Source organism: Folsomia candida, unplaced genomic scaffold, assembly GCF_002217175.1.
Source record: "Folsomia candida strain VU population unplaced genomic scaffold, ASM221717v1 Fcan01_Sc011, whole genome shotgun sequence".
Classification (NCBI taxonomy): domain Eukaryota; kingdom Metazoa; phylum Arthropoda; class Collembola; order Entomobryomorpha; family Isotomidae; genus Folsomia; species Folsomia candida.
This window is the reverse complement of record NW_019091203.1, coordinates 1,495,428-1,516,953: the sequence shown is the minus strand read 5'-3', so window position 1 is coordinate 1,516,953 and position 21,526 is coordinate 1,495,428. Positions and strand designations below refer to the sequence as shown.

The 21,526-nt window shown below is 37.0% G+C and overlaps 3 protein-coding genes across 3 annotated transcripts; 1 reads left to right on the top strand and 2 right to left on the bottom strand.

The window, feature by feature from the left end:
* Positions 1 to 1,503: 1,503 nt before the first annotated feature.
* LOC110854964 lies at positions 1,504 to 2,541 on the top strand. The gene is made up of 3 exons (XM_022103391.2): positions 1,504 to 1,900; positions 2,179 to 2,357; positions 2,433 to 2,541. Exons 1-3 carry the CDS (start codon positions 1,577 to 1,579, stop codon positions 2,470 to 2,472), a joined length of 543 nt encoding a protein of 180 aa, XP_021959083.1. The 5' UTR covers positions 1,504 to 1,576; the 3' UTR covers positions 2,473 to 2,541.
* A 7,886-nt stretch (positions 2,542 to 10,427) lies between these two features.
* On the bottom strand, positions 10,428 to 12,503 carry LOC118436984. Its single transcript, XM_035855708.1, has 2 exons — positions 12,414 to 12,503; positions 10,428 to 11,929 (listed from the first exon to the last, which is right to left on the bottom strand). The coding sequence occupies exons 1-2, from the start codon at positions 12,462 to 12,464 to the stop codon at positions 10,472 to 10,474; spliced, it is 1,509 nt and encodes a 502-aa protein (XP_035711601.1). The 5' UTR covers positions 12,465 to 12,503; the 3' UTR covers positions 10,428 to 10,471.
* A 2,946-nt stretch (positions 12,504 to 15,449) lies between these two features.
* Positions 15,450 to 18,515, bottom strand: LOC118436900. The gene is made up of 3 exons (XM_035855560.1): positions 18,248 to 18,515; positions 17,498 to 17,577; positions 15,450 to 16,746 (listed from the first exon to the last, which is right to left on the bottom strand). Exons 2-3 carry the CDS (start codon positions 17,546 to 17,548, stop codon positions 15,958 to 15,960), a joined length of 840 nt encoding a protein of 279 aa, XP_035711453.1. The 5' UTR covers positions 17,549 to 17,577; positions 18,248 to 18,515; the 3' UTR covers positions 15,450 to 15,957.
* Positions 18,516 to 21,526: the final 3,011 nt, after the last annotated feature.

The following is a 21,526-nucleotide window of genomic DNA, read 5'->3' as shown; positions in this document are numbered from 1 at the left end:
CTTGTACTTATACATATGTATATGTACATATATACATATATCTGTAAATAAGAGTGAATGGCGATCAAACAAGAAAATTTGCTGACTCATTGAATTTCAATGAGTGAAAGAAGAGTTTTAATAGCTGCTACCTAGATTACCAGGTCACGGGGCATATTGAGATTGCCAATTATGTAAAATGTCCGTCATATTTGTCATAAATGTCATACATTTTGAAGCTGTGACATTTATGACAAAAAATTGACAAATTGACATGACACGACATTTTTTCCGTTGACACTGACAATGTAAAACCTTAACCGCAATATAAAAGCACCGATTGGACAAGTGAGTTGAAAATAGCTAGTCTGATATACGAAATAGTTGTTTATGTTGAAATTCAATCAAGCATTTTTTAATTGAGATTTCTTGAGTAACCTGTAATTTAGAATTGACTTCCAGTAATTTGGCCACTTGTTCACATGTTATTTCTTCAACAGTAGAATTCTACATATGACTGGTTTGCATCAATTAACACTAATGAGGAGATTGCGAGTTCATAATATGTGGGAGACATAAAAACAGGAGGTTAATAGCATGGAGCCTGAAATGTGTTCATCTTAATTTCCACATGCGTAAAAAAAACTTACATAGGAATCGCGAATCTTTACATAGTTATTAAATAGCCTCAACTACTTTATGCGAAGACTTTGTCCGTCTGTTAGTGATTATGTCCGTCCGACTCTCTGGCAGTCTATCCGTCCATCAACAGAATAACGAGAGATAAGATCTAGATAATCCAAATCGGTTTTCAGAATCGTACATGCATATTGCTCGGGTCAATAGGACCACTCCCTAAGATAATGGGGTGTGGCTTGGGGGAATAATCAATTTTTACCGAAATTGAGTAACTATGGATGAAATGGAATGAAATTACGTGTTCCCGCGCTGTGCCACAACCCCTTTGCATTAAGTGGATGTGGTCGAGGCAAAATGACTTTTCCGCTGAAATTGAATCACATGAAACATACTGAAACTGAGTGTTCCCGCGTAGTCCTATGTGGGTTTGGGATAAGGTGAGACTGAAGCTATTTACTTCTTCATGTGCGATTGCTACAGTTTACTTTGCAAGAAATTATTATTCGCGAAAGCATTCTTATTTGCTCTTATGGTTTAACTGATCACCTCTACGTCACGTAGAGGTGATCAATCAAACCACGTAGACTACGTGGACAACTGTTTGCGTATCTGGTCATGAACGAAGTTCTGCGTTATCCACATCACCAACCTTACATATGTGTTGTATATGTGTCTAAATTTGCAAATGACAACTTATCTATACTACTCATATTGTGGAAATAAGTTCACGCTCATGCTCCCCATCCTGATAAGATCATGAACCCATCATGAAACACGATCATGATTTTATTTTAAATACCTAGGATCTTATACTGCGGAACTGAGTTACATAACTCATGCACGGCCTCATGTGACGAAAATATTCGATATAAAAAGGACGCACGTACATTAACTCCGTCGCAGTTGGAAACCTTAAAATAAAAATTTGCATTCCACCCTGCTTATTTCGATACCAAATATGGCCCTCACATTACGAAAAACATCTCATTTTAAGTCTGCCCCAAGCTTGGCCTACACCACAAATGATGTTCAGGATCATCCTTACGTTTCAAAATTATTCACCACAATCAGTTCTGCCCCACCCAATAAGACCGAGGAGATCCCAACCTCCTCCGAAGATGAGGATGAAGAGGAGAACGACGTCCAATCTGTTGATTTAGATCTAGATGCAGACCAGCTTGATAACCTCTTGAGTACCCGAACACTCAAGGACAAGCCATGTTTCGAGTTGTCAGACGTGTTGGTGATTTCCTTCAAAGTGCAAAACTGGGACGAGGACACGGTTAGTAAGGGCTTCATGGGGACAGCCAGAATTTTTAAAGTTGGGCGTTACAACCAGGAGTACGATTTCTCACGATTTTTTTTAAATCTGGCCTTGCTGCCTTGTAATAAAGATTTTACTTCCGGTTCGGGTCCAAATATTACTAGCACCCCTCTGAAAACCCTTGTGAAGGGCACAACTTAAAAACTTAACTACTCATTAAAAATCCTAACTAATAATGCATTATTAGTTAGGATTTTAGTTAAATTGCATGCAATTTAACTATGGAAAACTTTCAGACTGCAAAATTAAGGAAATGTGCCGAGAAGTTGAGAAACTATAGGTCACACCTCGTGAACTTGGATTCCTTGGGTGTTGCCGCGGTAGATAGATACATGCCTGGCAATGCGGACAATATTTTTGAAGAGTTTAACGAATCTTTATCAACATCTCTACCTGAATCCCTTCCAAAGGAAAAGTTAGTTACAAATATTTCTGATTGTATATGCATTAAAATTAAAATTAATCATGCAACAAATTTTTTAATTTTCAGGATTTTAATATTGTACCAAAAACACAACAAAAATCCATGACTGCATGGGCACCTTAATAAAAACGTTTTTCCAATAAAACTCATTTTTACGATGGGGTGTTTTTTTTAATTTAATTTAATTCATTATTTTCAGAAAACATTTAAATCTACCATTTTATATATTTTTTATAAGCTATAATTTTATTTATTTTACGAAAATAAATAAAATCATTTTGATAGCGTAACAAAGCCAATCGAGTTTTTTTATATATGTTTCAGTATTTGTGTGATGTCACATAAAATTGTTTAATGATGGGTGGATTCTGGCTGACACACGTCTCATGAGTTTGGAACAATAAATTTTTATCATGCATTTCCAAATAATTATTTACAGCAACATATTTGCCATTATTATGTACACTGCGGTAGATAGCTTGACATGCTGGCTTATCTCCTCATGCACAGGACGTAAGCACTTTGTGCAAAATTCACACTGCAAATTGACCTGGCGGCTGTCGATTGGCCAACGATCTTCGTATTTTCCAACCGATTGTACTTTTCCATATTGATAAGGATGGAGCTCATGGTTCAATAAATGGATGATAAACTTTCCCATAAATATGAATTAAGTGGGACGTGCGTATATTATGAAGTGGTCAAATTCAGATTTTCTCGACTCGTCTAATCTCAAAGATTAGTTACTTAATTTGGTCACAATATTGTTGAAGATTTGACCCACGATCTCCCCCTCCCCGTTCTATTTACACATAATTACTGAACGTCCCCTCTGCATACATATGTAAGCTTACGTGGAAGTGATATATAGATAAGGAATTTACATCTCGTCAGGCGGACCCATTTACAAGGAAGTTATTAATCACGTCACGTAACAATTTTACAGTGCAAAATCCTTTTTAATTACTATGAAATTTGCACAAACGTATGCACGAGGTGATAGGATTGTGTCACTTTGGGTCGATTAGTCACCCTTAAATCAGATTTATTTAGGTCGAACGGAAAATTGGAATGATTTTTAGAACGTAATTTGAGCTGCGAGAAATTCTGAGTACAATGCAAATCAGACTTAAACGCAGTTGGTTAATTTTGCGTAATTATCCCAACTCAGTTTATGTTCGTAATTAAACACCTTGTTAAATATTCATCACGTCACGCATGCATGCATGCATGTGACCATTGGAGGCGAAATAAGTCCTAGTTATTGTCTAAGCTCCATTCTACACTCTTAAAAATAATGTAGCCCTTCTCAAAAGTAAATGCACACCCGATTCTATTTTAAAGAAAGTGCATATACCAAATTCAGTATAAGGTTGATAAAGAGTACAATTTTAAACCAGATTTAATGTAATTTGGTTAATATAAAATTGAGAGTGCAGCTACATGTGTTTCAAAATGGTGGTGTTTTTTAAGAGTGTACTCATGAGGTTCATGAGGCAAGATGAGCCATGCTGCCCACATTCAAGTATAACAGTCCATGCAGATTTTACTCATGAGTCGTGAACGTAGGGCGGATATGTATGTACTTATTTACATTCGTCAAAATATGTACATAATATGTAGGTATATACATATTATGTACATAGATACTTGTGATATGTACTTTAAAAAAGTCGAAAATACACACATACATATGCACATAAAAAATGTTTTGCAGAAAGCAATTTTATAGACAATAGCAATTTTATAGCAATTTTATTTACTTTTTACCATTAGAATATGGCTAGTTTAAAAATATCCCTGATTTGATACGTGTATGCGTATAAAGTACATTTGCTCCTGTTTTTTTAGTTGAAGATTTTATTATAATTAAGAAAATGAATAAAATCCATGACAAATTGGTTATTTATTTCAAATCGGTCGAGTTTTCAGAAAAACAAGTTTTTGTTTTTGTTTTCTTTAGTAAATATTGCTGACAAATGTTTGACAGTGTTAAAATTTGGGTTCATTTTATTTAGCTATAAAGGATTATGTGGATGCGTAGTAAACCTCATGCATATTGGGTCGTATTTCTATCAATATTTACATATGAGAATATTTACCAGCAGAGATGTAAAAGAAACTGAGAAAAGTGTGAAATATTTACCAACAGCTTGGTGCGATTGCACGGAATAAATACATTTTTCGACGTTAACATATTTATGTATAAAATGTCTCAGCAACATGTTTCTTTCCGAAATTTGCCAAATATTTAATTTGCTATAAATTTATCTAGTGAACCGGAAATGAGCAAAACATGGATATAAATATTTCTCCTAATGACACATTTTAATTTGTAACAAAGCTAAAAAAATATAAAAATTGGAATGTTAATTATTTTAAATGTGTCTAACCGACCTGTAAGGGGTACACAAATACACCGGATGAAAAACACCCGAAATGGTCACTTATGTACCGTTGCTACCTATGTATTTTTATTTCTAAGCAAAAGGCCACCTATTTATAGCTTTACAATTTTAGAAGTGGGCTTTCTAACTAAACGAAAATGAATTAATTCGAAGACTTTATAAGCTTGCCGAGGTCATGGTGCGGGGAAAGGGGGGGAGTTCAGTCGTCTTAATAAAGCTAAACGATCCATACTTTAACGTTTCGCTATATTAAGAAATTACAAAGTTTTAGGCACGGAAACACAAAAATTTACGAGGTAACATTTTGTCGGTATAGGGAAATCCGTCAGCGCAGCGGTATGAACCCCCTTTTTGGCAGATAAAATGGTGAAAGGCAAGGACCTCCCTTGGTGGACTTGGTCCAAGGAAGCATCTTCCACCCGAATCAAACTATCTCTTATAAAATAAGAAATGAAATAATACTTCAATATGAAACGGACTGCTGGTACTCAATTTATGCAATTTTTAAAAAATCGTGAAAAGTTTGCTGTATTGTTGTGCAAAAAATTTAAACTGATCAAAAAAAATAGCTGCACACATTACTGTTCCAAATCATATTTCGCCCGAATCAGCATCAATTCACCGTTATCTTAAATAAATGCTCTATTAAATTTTTCATCAATTCGGAATCATATATCCTTTTACATATTTTTAGAATCCATCTATGTATGTATGTACGTGTATGCAAGCTCTATCAATCGTTCAATTAATCATGGTAACAGCTCATTAAATATATTTAAACCATGCATAAAAATGATTCGACATTGTAGGAAAAATGAGAAATAAACGTCGAGACTGGCAGAATGCTTGGAGCAGTTGGATATTATCGGTGGTTCATGACACATTGCTTATCTGGCTCGTTCGTCATCTCGAACAATATGTAAGCTTATGTGAAAGAGCAGGTTTGGTCAACTTCATTAATGCCAAACCCCCTAATTAGTATGCCACTCACCTCCATCATCTCTTACAAACAAGAGACAATGTTGCAAACCAGCTTCGTCACAACCTCATCTGAGATATCTCTATTCAGCGTGGCCAACCGGTTCATAATCGGTCAACACATAGGTATCAATAGGTATTGCTAGGATATATAAGCGAAAGCGCAGCCACCAGACGGGGAACGGTGGAGGACGGTCGAGGAAGTATTTTGTGTTACTGCAGGTTACCTCTCCCAATATTATTTGGAGAGGCAGAGTTCTGCCTGTTTGTACAAGTAATAAATAAAACCTCTCTAAGAAAAGTGCAACCAAGTCTCATCTCGCCTCCCAATTATTACGCACACACCACAACGACGACGACGATCGTCTCATCTTCCTCATCACCAACATCACTGCAGTCAACCCCCCATAAACGGAACTTCACACTTAATATGGACAGGTTTACACAAACGGTTGCAAAATACGTCCCACTTCATCCTGTTCATGAAGTAGATACATAAACAAGCTGTCGCACATACTGGTCAACAACGTTGTATAATAAGCAACAATTGAGATTGTCAATCGTATGCCCTCTCACATTTTGAACAAACTAAGTGGTGCCAATCGATGAAGAAGTTACCTAATTTTTTTGAATTTTTGTCAAAAGGCACTGGTCTCCTAATGCGCAGAGACATTTGCAAAAATGGCTTTCAAGTTGACATGCTTTCCACAGTATAAAATTTATTGCGGGTTTTCTCCTCTTTCCTTGCAAATTTCTCCGCCAAACGTGCCCTCTAGAAATCCGGTGATAAGTGTTAGCTCTGGTGATCGAGGTTTTTACCTTGTTGGTGATGGTGTGGTGATTGAGTACCACCAAGCTGGTGGTGAGTTGTTTCCATGCGGTAAACTAGCTGTCACCGAGCGGTGGCGTGTGATACCCATTCCGGTAGAGTCACATATATAGTCACCACCGGCGATAAAATTTCTTAGAGTGTGTTGATTGGGAAATTGTGTCATTTTTAAAATTTCATACTAATTAAGCCTGCGATCGATTTGCCTCAAATCTGAGGCACACGTTGGGAGACCTCTCTTTTTCGTTATTTTATTATACAACGTGGTTGACCAACGTATGTATGCATGACTATTTGTTTATCTATGTATCTACTTCATGAAAAGGGCGAAGGTGGACGTGCTCAAGCAGAGACAAGTGCTGCGTGCAAAATTCTCATGATCCAAGTAAATTAAACCGTGATCTGCATATGTACATAAGCATTTGCCAAAGGATTATGCCAAGCTTTCCAGCCAGATAAGCCCGAGGTGATTTATGCAAGAGCTAATAATGAACCAGATAAGCAATTATAATGCTGACGCAAACTAATCACCCAGCGTTCCCGTCTCAACTTGCCTCATTAACATAAATCACGTGTTTCTCAACTTGTCTCAAGTGACTAATCATTAGTATGCACCATGTAAAATACTTAATTAGGTGTGACCATAATTCTAGAAAAAAAACCTGCCTTGAGTAAGAAATTGATTTCAAAGATAACTTCATCTCGTAGCAAAAAATGAAATATTATTCAATCAGTTTCCAATTTTGAGGTTTCGATTTTGAGTTTTTTATGAAAAACTAAAAACAAAAATGCTTTTTGACATTGACTGGGATAAATATACACCAAAATATGGGCGAAAAAGTCACACAAAGAAACTTTTTACAATTTTAATCTTTCTCAAAATAAATAACAAACGAATATTCCCAGTTTTGAGAATTTTGGAGAAATCTTGACGGTAAACGTTTTTCTACAGGATATAACATATTTGGTCTTCAAGGGGTAGTCATCATGGCACATCATGTGATAAATTTGGTATGCAACGGATATTTATGATACATCATAAGCATGACGAATTTTGGTTTTTGGGGACACGTTTGAACTATGTACGTATGTTATATACATGACAAATTCGAGATTAACGAACTTTTCTCATAATTAATTGACTTTAATTAAGTTTGCGTTCATATTTATATACACATTTTTCTAATAAATATTTCCGATGCACAGATAGGTACATTGAATCATTTTAAACAGATGAAAATTTACCACACCATTTATTAAGATAGATATATACAATGAGATCGTGTTTTTTCGGATTCGAACGATTTTCGAGTTTGATGGCTTAAAATTTGCGTAATTTTGTGTACATAAAGAATCTGAAATAATATTGGGGGGGGGGGTGCATGGTCAGTTTTTGCGATACGAGCGAAAATGTGCGAATTTTTTGCCTAATTTTGAGTTTTATGTCAAAATCGTTCAAACTTGGTCAAATATCAGCGCAAATAATTTTTAAAAACTATTTTGGACTAGAATTTGGCCGCTGCCTCGATTTCGGAACCCACTTTTCTTATGTGTTGAAGTTTGCAAAATAATTGCATATTCCATATTAATTTTCCACGATCGAAATATGGGTTATTGTATAGGTTATTTATGTGCTATTTATTTAATACATCGCTGGGTATTACAAAAGCAGGCATGACATTCTGGAACTATATATGTCTTTTAGGACATAGCTACATGCCTGTCAGAATATATCTCGTTTACGATTCAGTCGATAACCTGTTTTTAATTCTAAATTTTGTAAACAGTAGAAAATTTTGTTAATAGTTCAAAAATTTGTTAATGCCGCGTCGACTTGTTTTGATAAAAGCTAAGCAAATACGAATTTGCTACTTTCAACAAATAATAAGATGAATAAAAATATGAAAGATGCCAATTTAGCAATTTTTATGAAAACTTATAGTACAGATTTCTATTCTTAAGTTTAATTGAGACCTTTACTCAAAAATAAAAAAAGCAAAGTGATTAACTTATGAGACATTTTTGCTTCAAAGATGAGGATGGTTTTTTGTAATTCTAATTATTGTAAGAAGACACCCGAAAGTATTTTGACGATAATTAACCTCAGCTTTTGTATTCATAAAATAAGTGCAAATAAATTGGAACATGTGTAAATTGTATTGCAGAGTGTATTATCATTTTACATTATCATTTAGTAATTAAGTATGTAGTGTGCACGTATTTAAACACTAAATAAAGTTGTGCAAAAATCCCTCAAGAAAATAGAGCACGACACAACAATTCTGTCAAATTTTCCCAACGTTGTATACAATTTGTCTGTCAGTTGCATACATTTTATACAAAGTTGGACAAACGTTGCCCAATTTTTGCGTCGTCTTCTATTTTTCTCAACCCTGGAGAAAATTTTGCACAACCTTGTTTAGAGTGTAACTGATCATTCATCTCGCGTAATAAATGCGATGAATATAATGAGTTGGTATAAAGGCAAAATACTGACAATGCAATCCATCGAATTAATCTGCCCGTTATAAATATATGTTTCTCGCTCAGATGGATGTGCCATCTATCTGCAGAAAAATGAGGCTTGTGCACATCCATCTTTTGCAATATTATCTCTGTTCTCATGGTAATTTGACGTTCATGCTTTTTATTATAATAAAACATCCATGGATTCTGCAGAGAGGCAGCAACTTTATTTCTCCTGGTGTTTGCAAGGGCCGAGAAAATTTGGTTTTTTTGGGACTATTTTTATTCATATGAGCTCGAATGTAATGTATGTACATCACTTCGTAAATCTCGCAAATCCACTAAAAACACCAGTTTTTGATATTGTTTGATTGGATTTCTGTAATTTCCCTTTCTCGTGATGGTGAGGACGGGTTTGCGAAATAATTTTGCGAAATATACAAGAACATGCCCAATTGCTGGGTAACTTTGCTAAATAATCCAACAGTGTTCCAGTAATAGTGTTGCGAAATCTTGCAGATCACGCAGTATGAATATGTTGCTATGCTCAATTTGTCAGATATGCGGAGGTTGACGTGAGTACTAAATTTTAAATTTAGTATTAAACTTTGTATTAAATTTTGGGTCGCTTTCCCCGACTAGAAATCAATTAAGAATTGGATTAATTGCTTTGATTTCAATTTTATTACGCACGACTTTGAAAATCATTAAGCTAATGTACATACATATAAAGTGCGAAATAATAAATATTTAAAATATTCACATTTCACGTGCAGAATTACATTCATCTTTAGGTGAACCAGTTATTAGATCGTAAATATCTAAACGTTTTTTAGCACTCAAAATTATGTAACAAAATTCTAATTTTACTCTTGGTACTAACAATAAGTCTTTTTATCGTAATTCTCTGATTTTTGAAGGAATCTTTTATGCACATCTATGTAAATATGTATCAACGTACATTGCTGACTGAAAATTTCGACATATCAGAATTCAGACATTGTGTATACGCATACATTTCAACTCTTCAACACACTTCCCTACAAACAAATTTATTTACAATGCGATGGTGTGAAGTGTAATGCGCAGATTTGGTGGAAATTTTGTAAATATGATGTCCAAGTCAATACAACCAATGATTCTTGAGGTAGTTTGTGCGATGGGCGGAATTTGCCCAAATATTTGAGGTATGTAAAATTTGAAAAAGAAGCGATTCTTGCCAAGCAGTAGAAGAAAACTCCACTAACATTATCCTCCTAGGATAAATCGTAAATTGTTAAACCTTGACCTCAAATATTTTGACAAATTCCCACCATCGTACGGACTGTCTCAAGAAACGTTGATCGTATTGACGTAAATCACATAATTCTAAAATTTGAACCTAATCCGAGCGTTACACATCACACCATCGCATTCTTACAGAGCTACTCGAAAATCCTGTATATTTCCTCTTTACCTCCATCCTTTAAATCTACCCACATCCCATCACGGATCCCCCTTCTTTCCAACAGACCAAGCTCCATCCCCCTCCGCACCCATGCCTTAACCCCATCTTCCCTCAACTTCCGCCCCCTCTCGGCCAAACGCGGAACCCTCAAATTAGGAAAAGTTGCAGTCAGCCGACCCAAGAAGACATCCGACCTCTCCCACTCCCAACAGTCACAAACTCCCTGCTTTATCCCACACCTTGTACCCTTAGCCCCCCGTAACTTGAACTTCTCCCCCAGCGGAAGGGGGACATCCAAATCTTCCAGAGTTTCACAAACCACCCCATTTCCCGGGGCGAATACTTCGTACAAAAAATGCGCCACTGACTCGAACCACGTGTCCGCCTCAGTCTCCCTCACTTTGCCGGCACACCCAATTCTAATCGTTTGCAAGACAGGAAACTGTTTTGCATAGTTAATCTTTTTTCCCCCGTCGGCGGGATCCTCCGTTTCGAATTGAAACTTCACCCCGCCCCCGGCCTCACACGTGCCACGGTTCCTCGTCACTTTAAAAACCTTAAGGTTCCGCATGACCGGGACGTGCAGGACGGTCGGGTCCCTACCTTCGGGTAACACTAAATTTCTAACTTTACAGATATGCACATATTCCAGACCGGCGGAATAGTTTCGGAGCAAAATCGGACCAATGATTTTTTTGTCGTTCCGAACATCAAACTCAAGCCGGGTAAGGGCCCAAGGTGGCGCTACTGCTGTTTCGAATGCGTCGATTAATATACGCTCCGAAAAACAGTGGGTGACGGATAACGAAGTCAATTTTGGGAAAGGGGCGGGCGCGGGCGCGGGCGCGGACCTCGCGCAAAGTAGGAATTCAAGCTCGCTCTGTTCACAAAATTGGAGACGTATTGTGTCCACGTTTGGGAGAAGGGGGGCAAGACGGGAATAGATGTTTCCTAAGGCGGGATATTTCCTGAGGGGAAACGGAACCATGGACAATCTCGTGATGGCGGGAAGGGTCAAATTCTTTTCCCGGGTTAAAACTCGCAGGATGGAGGAAGGGTGGGGGGTATACGGTTTAAGGCAAACCGGCCGTAACAACAGGGATGTTAAACTTGTCCCGGCAAGTTTTAAGCTGGAGAAGATGCCATCCCAACAAGATAAGTCCTTATCGAGGGTAATTGTGAGGATTAAGTGGTCCAATTTTCCGGCATTTTGTAAAAACTTGACAAACTCGGGGCCGCCATTGTAGCAAAATTCCATCCTTTTGTGATGGTTGGATCGGACGAGGATAGTTTCCAGGTAGCGGAGAAGATGTTCCGTAGTGATGGTTATCCGGGCACGGAGGTGTTTCCGGGCCGCGCCCTCCCATACAGAATTAAGCCGGGTGCACGTGAGCAGGTCTGAGTTTGGGAGGAATCCTGTAACCCGTCCGATAATCTGTGGGCATAAATTCGAAGGTTTAAGTAAGTTACATATGCACTCTTAAAAGTAATGTTACCCGTTTGAAGTTTAAGGCACACTGGATTCTAAAGGGTGTTGATTTAATTATTCCCGATATTCTTTTTGCAACCCGACGCAAATTTGTGAAAATTATTACAAGAAAAGATTTAAGGGCATGATTAAAATAAATTGCTGAAAGACTAATCAGCAATTTGTCTCTTATAAAAATTTACCTTCAAGGTTTCACCCTTTTTAAGGTTCCAGTTTTTAAATATGGGACGAATTAAATCAACACGCTTTACGTAGGATTCTACTAGGTATGTATTTAACTCAATAGCCTTAATCCAGCGTTACGGGAATATGATCAAGAGAAAAGTTTCCACTGGATTTAGTGTAGTTTACTTTTATAAAATGTTGTTTTTCCTCTTCGAAAGGGGGACATTATTTTTAAGAGTGCAGATAAACATATGTATAAACAAACCTCTGGTAAGGACAGGGCCAAATGTAGAATTGTCCTCTCATTGATGTCCATAATCTACTAGGAAAGTATGCGAACCAGAGTGTATCTAAATATGCCTTAAAATTTATTGATAATAAATTAAATTTAAGAAAATGATCTTCGGCATTTAAAGACGCGAAAATAAATAGATTAAATAAATTAAATTATATAAAAACATATAGGAAATTAGTACTATATTATATTATACATAGGATAATATAGATAGTATATTAAGGAAGGGTGCATATATTATAGGATTAAATATCAATCTGCTTTATTTAGGATAGGTATTTAAAAATGTCAAAATAAGGTCTACATAAAATATTTTGGAAGTGTAAAATTTCACTAAAATGCTGTACTATTTTAAAAGTACTTTCTTCTTTAATTACGATAAACGAAACTTATTTATGATGCAGAGCTAAGTCGGGTCTAACATTTTAAAACTCGGGCAATTTCTCAGCCCGAAATTTCCGTCCAAAAACAGAATCGTGTTCCGAGGGGGCACGGTTTTACCCGGGTTGACCCGCGACCCGCCTCACCTCTTAGAGGTGAGTAGGGTCAAACATTTCGAAAACACAACCCCGAAACCCAGACAATTTTTGTATCCGACCCTCCCGAACATACTTGGATATCGGGCGGGTCGGGTGTTGTTTCGCTTTAGTATTTGTTATTTTATTCAAATTTTCTTTTTACCTTTTAAACTTTAGAGAATGATAGCAACTCGGACAGTAATTAAGTAGTTGAAGTTTCCACCGACGAGACAATACCAACATTGTCGTCAACTACCTATGGTCTGACAACGAGGTTGACGCATGCAAGGGAACATCGGTATATTATCTCATCCAAAATTTGGATGGGTGGTTTTGGGTCGCCTATCTTACTCGTGTCTAAGCTTAACATTATTAGGATAAGTAAGGGGTGGGTGGGTGGGTACTTAAAAAATCGGGGTTTACCTTTCTTGATGATGTAATGCATACATACATGGACGTTCCTATCTCTCTATTCTATAACATACTAGAGTAAAAGCCCGTCTCCTGCCGGGCAAGTGCTTATTTGATTTTCGTGAAAATTAAGTGGGATTGTTCATAATTCCAGCGAATTAGTTTCTTATTTTATTTATATAATTAGCTGGAGATGTGTGTCGGCAAGGGAAGTGAAATTTTCTCCACTTTCACTTCCGTCACGGAAAACTACTTTCACTTCCGTTGCAGACAAACATTTCCAGCTTATAATATAAGATTTAGAAGAACCCGAGGGCTATGGAATATCTTGCCTCCTGCTGCAAAGGAATGCAGCGAGGAAACGTTGCACATATTTTTGGGTCTCTTGCAGCAGGACAAAGCGGTACGAAATATTTGGTTTTTAAGCACAAAATAAAGGAATCGGCTACCACATTTGGTTCAAATTGATTGTCAAGAAGGCATACTTCCCACCCTTGGTCATTGACCTTTTTTCAAATAATGATATTTTTAAATGTATGAAAATATACAATCTTTCGTACTTTCCAGACACATTCAAATGTATGTACACTCTTAGAAATGGGGTTACGATTATAACCAAAAAGTAAACGTATATATTTGACTCTACCGCCGTGGTTATAAATTTGTCACCGAGTGGTTACAATTGTCACCGACTAATTATAAAGTTTCACCGACTTGGTATTAAATTGTCACAAGAGCTAAGGAATTTATAACCAGTTGGTGACAAATTCATGACCACGTCGGTGGATTCAAATACGTTTACTTTTTGGTTTTATTTAATCGTAACCCCATTTATAAGGGTTTATGTATGTGCATTCTAGGGTTACCGCGGGTAGCGAAAATGTACCCAAATTGTAAATTGTACCCAATTGCTCTATTTTACTGCACGTTCAATAAATTTTACACAATATTGTGTAGAGTGTAACTTATCATTCATATCGTGTAATACATAAATACATGGAACGAAATTAAAATGTACAAAAACTGACAGCGCCATCAATCGAACCAATCTGACGATCATACAAATTTCCGCCACGATCAGATGAGTGTGCCATCTTTGTGCACAAAAATTAAGTTCTTGCACCTCCACCGTGCTAAATCGTATCTTTCTTCTCATGATAAACAGTCTCCATTTAAACAGTTTGTAAATAATTGTTGATTGCAATTTCAACACAGAGAGGAGTTGGGTTTACATGCATACAAACTATGTAAAAGTTTAGTCCGCTCTTTATAACGGTAAAAATCAGCAGAAACTGTTCCCATTTGTACGCAACAGCATGCAAATTTATCTTCCAAACTTTCTGCACATTATTTAAGCATATTTAGTAAAACAAATTGGCATACCTATTTCTTTGATTGATTAGGTTTTTATTTAAGCATTAATTTCGAAATTTTAGGATTACAAATTAGGATATAAGGATTGAATTTAGTGCGAGATTAGGATATAAATATTTTCTTATAATTTTCCTGGGTTTGAAATTAATTTAGGCCTGGATTAATTATTTTGCAAAAAATTTTATTAAACTAGTTTCTTAAACGATGATATGTACATATGTGTAAATTTCGTAAGAAGAAGTATTTTAAACGGTTCACACGCAGAATTACAAACATCGCGAAGAAAAAAAACAATACATCACAACTAATAACGTTTCACAATAAAAATTGTATATGTAAATATACATATATGGATGCAAAATGCTAATTTTACTCTTAGCACAACTTTTAAGACAATGCTCTGATTTTGAAATTTTTTCCCCAGGCAAATATGAATGTACGTTCATTCACAAAATATTTCCATACATACATCCAATTAAAATTGAGAAATGTTATATGTAATTCAGACGACACACATACAATTAAATTTTACAATTACACTTTCTCCGAACGAATTTGGTTACTTGAAAATCTTACATATTTCCTCTTTACCTCCATCCTTCAAATCTACCCACATCCCATCACTGATCCCCCTTCTTTCCAACAGACCGAGCTCCACCCCCCTCCGCACCCAAGCCTTAACCCCATCTTCCCTCAACTTCCGCCCCCTCTCGGCCAAACGCGGAGCCCTCAAATTGGGAAAAGTTGCAGTCAGCCGACCCAAGAAGACGTCCGACCTCTCCCACTCCCAACAGTCACAAACTCCCTGTTTTATCCCACACCTCGTACCCTTCGCCCCCATTAACTTGAACCTCTCCCCCGCCGGAAGGGGGACATCCAGGTCCTGTAGCGTTTCACACACTACCCCATTTCCCGGGGCGAATACTTCATAGAGAAAATGGGCCACGTACTCAAACCACGTGTCCGCCTCAGCCTCCCTCACTTTCCCGGCACACCCAATTCTAATCGCTTGCAAGGCGGGAAACTGCTTTCCATAGTTAATCTTTTTACCCCCTTCAGCAGGATCCTCCGTTTCGAATTTAAACCTGATCCCGCCCCCGGCCTCGCACGGGCCAGGGTTCCTCGTCACTTTGAAAACCCGAAGTTTCGGCATGACCGGGACGTGCAGAACGGTAGGTTCGGTACCTTCGGGTAATACGGAATTTCTAACCTTACAAATATGCACGTATTCCAAACCGGCGGAATAAATTCGGAGCAAAATCGGACCAATGTTTTTTTTTGTCGTTCCGAATATCAAACTCAAGCCGGGTAAGGGCCCAAGATGGCGTTACGGCTATTTGGAAGGAGTCGATTAATGTACGATCTAAATTACAGTGGGTGACGGATAATGAGGTCAATTTTGGAAATGGGGCGGGCCTCGTGCCAAGTAGGAAGTCAAGCTCGCTCTGTTCACAAAGTTGGTGCCGTAGTGTGTCCACGTTTGGGAGAAGGGGGGCAAGCCGAGAATAGATGTTTCCTAGGGCGGGATATGTCTGGGCGGGTAAGGAAACTAAGGACAACCTCGTGATGGCGGGAAGGGTCAAATTTTTTTCCGGGGTCAAAACTGCCAGGACGGAGGAAGGGTGGGGGGTATGTGATTTAAAGCAAATCGGCCGTAACATTAGGGAGGTCAAACTTGTCCCGGCAAGTTTTAGACTGGAGAAGACGCCATCCCAGCAAGATAAGTCCTTATCGAGGGTTATCGAGAGGAATGAGTGGTCCAATTTTCCGGCATTTTGTAAAAAGGTGACAAACTCAGGGGCGCTAGTGTAGCAAAATTCCATCCTTTCGTGATGGTTGGATCGGACAAGCATGGTTTCCAGGTAGGGGGGAAGATGTTTCATAGAGATGGATATTCGGGCACGGAGGTGTTTCCGGGCCGCGCCCTCCCATACAGAATTAAGCCGGGTGCACGTGAGCAGGTCTGAGTTTGGGAGGAATGCCGTGATCTTTCCGACAATCTGTAAGAGTAAATTTGAACGTTTGAGTAAGATGTGAACTCTTAAAGATAATTTTACCCTTTATGAAATTTAATGCAAACTGCATTCTAGATAAAGGGTGTTGATTGAATTTGTCTCTGTTTTTTTTAACCCGAAATAAATTTTCAAAAATTAGCACAAAGTCAAAAGAACAGAGCTCTGGCCCTGATAAAAATAAATTGCCGAAAACTAATTAGTAATGCGCCTTTAGAAACAAAGGTTACCTCGAAGTTTTCAGTTTTTGAGGTGCAATATTTAAAGTATAATGGAGAGGGGAAATGGGGACCAATTAAATCAATACCCTTTACTTACACTAAAAACACAAATTTGTCAAATCAAAACCTCCGGTGTCAAGATATGACTTAACTGCCCTGGTTACAATTATAATTCCGAGTGGTAGTGAAATTTTTCCGTCCGGTCATAACATTATAACTACCGTTATCAAAATCATCATAACTCGGATACAACATTGTAACCAAGGCGGTTAAGTCATATATTGACACTGGTGGTGTTGATTTGACAAATTTTTGTTTTGAGTGTAGGATTCTAGTAGGTATACATATGTATATAATTGATTGGACTAAATCTAGCGTAACGTTAGCTAAGTAAGGAGTAAAGTTTACTCCGGATTTAGTTTAAACAGTTTATTTAATTTAGAATTCGGAGTGAATTTACTTGGAAATGGAAAGATTATTTTTAAGAGTGTAGAGAAATACGTTTGATACAAACAAACCTCAGGTAGGGATACGGCCAAATGCAGAATGGGTTTCTCCTCAACGTCCATAATTTACGGAAAGGTATGCTAACCACGACCTATACAAGAAACACATTTTTTTAGAATTCGAACCAGTTGTGTAGCAAGTCCTGAAAAATAAATTTCCACAATGCAATTTGTATTCGTAAACTTCGAAAATTCACTCTTTTGCCAAAATTAGTACCGAACTTCCGTTTCTTGATGAATCTTGACTGAATTGATGTGGTTGTAGTAGGTGACATCTTCCTACGTCGCTGAGACAGTGTTTTGTATATGACAGAATTTCTACTGGTCTGTAGCCTTACCGTTTTCCCGCAACATCATAAATTCTCCGATTTTTCTTCTATTTTTAATTTCTGCGCACCTGAAGTTTTTGTCGAAACTCTACGATGGTCACGATCGACCTTTGGTATTGGGCTACTTAGATATGATAAGATCTTCAAAATTAAGTATTCACAGGTTCAGGAATTGCAGTTGAATTTCTCTATGCACGAGTAGTGAAAAGTGAGTGGAGAGAAATTAAATCACAACCCTTTACACTCAGAAATCTGGAATATGTATTCGTAGTCACGCTGCGTGACTCAGGCAGCTGGGATTACAATTGCAGTACCGGTCCGTACAAATTTGCTACCGATATGGTAAAAATTTAGCACCAAGCTATTGCTTTTACTATGTACAATGTATTTATTTAGTATTAAAAAATTATAACCTATAAGTTTAACTCGTTACCTTGTAATTTTAGAGAATTGGAGAAACTCGAACAGCAGTTGAACTTTCCATCGTCGAGACAAAACTGTACTCAAATATGGAGTGACAACGAGGTTACGGAACGTGCATATATTACGCCATCAAAAATTTAATTGGTGGCTCCTATCTTGCTCGTGCATTATGAGGTATAAGCATCAGTATGATAAGGAACTAGTGGGTGGGTACTGAAAAAAATTGGTGTATGCGTTTCTTGATGAACGCAATATATGGATGTTCCCATCTCTCTTTAATAACCTAGAAGGACCCCGGGGCTACATAAACCGTGGGTCGTGGCAACATCTTGCTTACTGCAATGGATGCGCATTGGATTTTACAATTTGAGGAAACGTTTCTCAGGGTTTGGCGTCCCCTCCGGCATGGCATGGGCTGCAAGAAATGTTTGCATTTTATGCACAACGAAAGAATCGACAATGACGTTTCTTTAAAATTTATAAAGTCTAAATAAGTATGTGTAAGAAAATCCTTACAAGGCGATGGTGTCAAGTGTAACCCTCCGATTTGGTCGAAATTTTGAAATTATGTAGTCCAAGTGAATAAAACCTACGTTTCTTGAGGCAGTTTGTGCGATTGTGGGAATGTGTCAAAATCTTTGAGTCTAAGTTGAAAAATGTGCGATTTTTCCCTTCGGGCGGAATGGGAATTAGTTTTGCTTGGTAAAGGTCGCCAATTTTTCCAACTTTAACCTACAATATGTTGACAGATTCCAATCATCGCACAAACTGCATCAGGAAACGTTGGATGTATTCACTTAGACCACATAATTTTAAAATTTCGACCAAATCGGAGAGTTACACTTCACATTATCGCATTGTTAGTATAATTTTTTTTTTATTAAGTAAGCTTAAATATATGATATTTATGTACAGTCATAGTCGTTTACCTTTTTCGAAATAATGACCTCTGTTAAATGATAAAAATACATTCTTTCCTACGTTTTACATACGTTCTCTCCTTTCGCACACTGTTGAACTTTCAGAAAAATTGAGAATTCTGAGAAACTACGCCACTTCCAGTCTCAAATTCCCTCGAATTAAGCTGATGGAGGACATTGACACTGGCAGTGGCATAGTTTCTCAGAACTATAAATTTCTGTGAAAGTTCAAGTGTGTGCGAATGGGGAATATATACATATTTACATTTATGTCTCTGCAAATACATATACATATTCCTTTAGGTAAGCGAATTATATACCCTACACTCTTACAAATAATGTTACCATTTAGAAAAGCAGACTCACCCTAAATTTTACATTAAGGGCCCGGGGGAAGATTTACTTGATTTTATGTTAGCAACAATTATTGCTAGGTATTTCATTCACAACTCACGTTCAAAAACTTTGATTTGATCCCTTTGCCCTCAAGTTTTTGAAAAATTGCTTTCTTTTGTTCCATGGATACTCAAAATGCAATTCATGCCATCAATTTTGAGATTCTTAGCCAATTTGTGCTCTCTTTATGACCAAATATCTCCACTGCACAAGAGGACACATTTTCAAAAAAAATTAAGTGAAATCTAAAGATATGATTAACAAATTAAACATAATTTGGAAAATGTGTTCTCTTGTGCATTGCTGAATTTTATTGTCAAAGTTGACGTAATTTCTAAGCAACTTCCCCCGGGCCCTTAAGTACACTTTTTACATCTACATATACCATTTAAACCCAACGTAAAATATGTTCTTGGTCAAACTAATCGTAAGTTACTCTGGGTTTAGTATATTTTACTTGATACAAAATTTAAGGGTGATTTGGTTTCCAAAAAGGTAAAAATATTTGTTATGCATAGATTAGACATCATGTGGACAAATATTTCAACAAAAAGTTCGTGCTTTTACTGAGAAAACACACTTAATTTACACCACGTGGTAGCATAGGCACATGTGTACTCGGTAAATTTGCAAGGTACATACATACATAAAATGTATTTAAAATATGTATTTACCATGCCAGTTGTAATTTGCATATTTATGTGTGGCTATGTCATACCTAGGTATACCTAGGTATTTAATGCACAAATGTCCGAACAAATTGCTAGAAAAATCAGGTTCTGCTTGCCCAAATGCATACATACGTACCGTAAAAACTCAAATAGTAGCCGTTGCTCAAATAGTAGCCGTGCTCAAATAGTAGCCGGGTCTATTTTCATAATTTTGTAAATAGTGACCGTGCTCAAATAGTAGCCTTGCCAAAATAGTAGCCTTAGTCGAATAGACGCATCTCTATTTCCATACAACCACACTTCTTGACAATTCATTAAGCTAATTAAATTATAATTCAATATAATCGCAATTACACACTATCCAAACGATGGGTTGATGACAAAACACGAATTTATCTCATCGAAAAAATCATTGAAGAGCAGGTTGAGCAGAATAATATGAACTACGACTCTAAGGGCAAAATTGACGTTGTTATTAAAATTTAACTTGAGTTTGATTCAGGAAATAAAAATAATAGTCGTATGCAAATACTAGCCGTGTCTCTCTTCATAGTTTTATAAATAGTGACCTTGCCCAAATAGTAGCCTTGCTCAAATAGTAGCCGGGTCCTAGCCACCAATTTTATAAATAGTAGCCCCCGGCTACTATTTGAGTTTTTACGGTATGTAAATTCTTAAATTTCTGCATGGAAGAGCTAAGCTTGTTTAAATTAGTAAACTCAGACACACAATAAATACATTTCTGCAGTGTTAATAATGTAGCGAAGTCACATATTCGTTCTTGTACATAAATATTTGCGTATGTACATATGTCTGTCCCTGTTTCATAATAGCTTGTTTCCGAACAGTAAATTTTCATTACCACAACGGTAAACTTCATAATAAATATGTATAATATGCGCTGTGCCTGTACATGTTTATTACCATCCACGTGAATGTGCACTCAATTCAGAGATGATTCAATACCATTTTCCGATGAATGTATGTACATCAGATACTTAATTTCCTCATGTTTATGCGATTAACACGGTGTGGATCGCAAGTGATACGTATGTATGATGGGATAAATCCATCTAAACCATGCGCTCTTAAAGTACGCAAGTATACGAGAGCTGCCGTCCAATCATTACGTCATCAAAAATCAGTGGAAAATTCTTTGGAGGATAAACATTCGTAAAACAATACGAAAAATGGAGAGTATGTACTCTATTTTTGGGTAACGATTATGCAAACGTTTTGTTGACAACGGAAAATATGTATGGACGTAGGTAAAAACTAAAACATTAAAAGACTAAAATATTT

What these genes read in the sequence shown, in the direction of transcription:
- LOC118436900 (XM_035855560.1), bottom strand. Translation starts at nt 17,548, where the DNA reads ATGGACGTTGAGGAGAAACCCATTCTGCATTTGGCCGTATCCCTACCT. An exon ending in TGGCCGTATCCCTACCTGAG is followed by an intron (nt 16,747 to 17,497) that starts GTTTGTTTGTAT and finishes TTACTCTTACAG; the next exon opens with ATTGTCGGAAAGATCACGGC.
- LOC110854964 (XM_022103391.2), top strand. Translation starts at nt 1,577, where the DNA reads ATGGCCCTCACATTACGAAAAACATCTCATTTTAAGTCTGCCCCAAGC. An exon ending in AAAACTGGGACGAGGACACG is followed by an intron (nt 1,901 to 2,178) that starts GTTAGTAAGGGC and finishes GAAAACTTTCAG; the next exon opens with ACTGCAAAATTAAGGAAATG. An exon ending in GAATCCCTTCCAAAGGAAAA is followed by an intron (nt 2,358 to 2,432) that starts GTTAGTTACAAA and finishes TTTAATTTTCAG; the next exon opens with GATTTTAATATTGTACCAAA.
- LOC118436984 (XM_035855708.1), bottom strand. Translation starts at nt 12,464, where the DNA reads ATGGACATCAATGAGAGGACAATTCTACATTTGGCCCTGTCCTTACCA. An exon ending in TGGCCCTGTCCTTACCAGAG is followed by an intron (nt 11,930 to 12,413) that starts GTTTGTTTATAC and finishes TTATGCCCACAG; the next exon opens with ATTATCGGACGGGTTACAGG.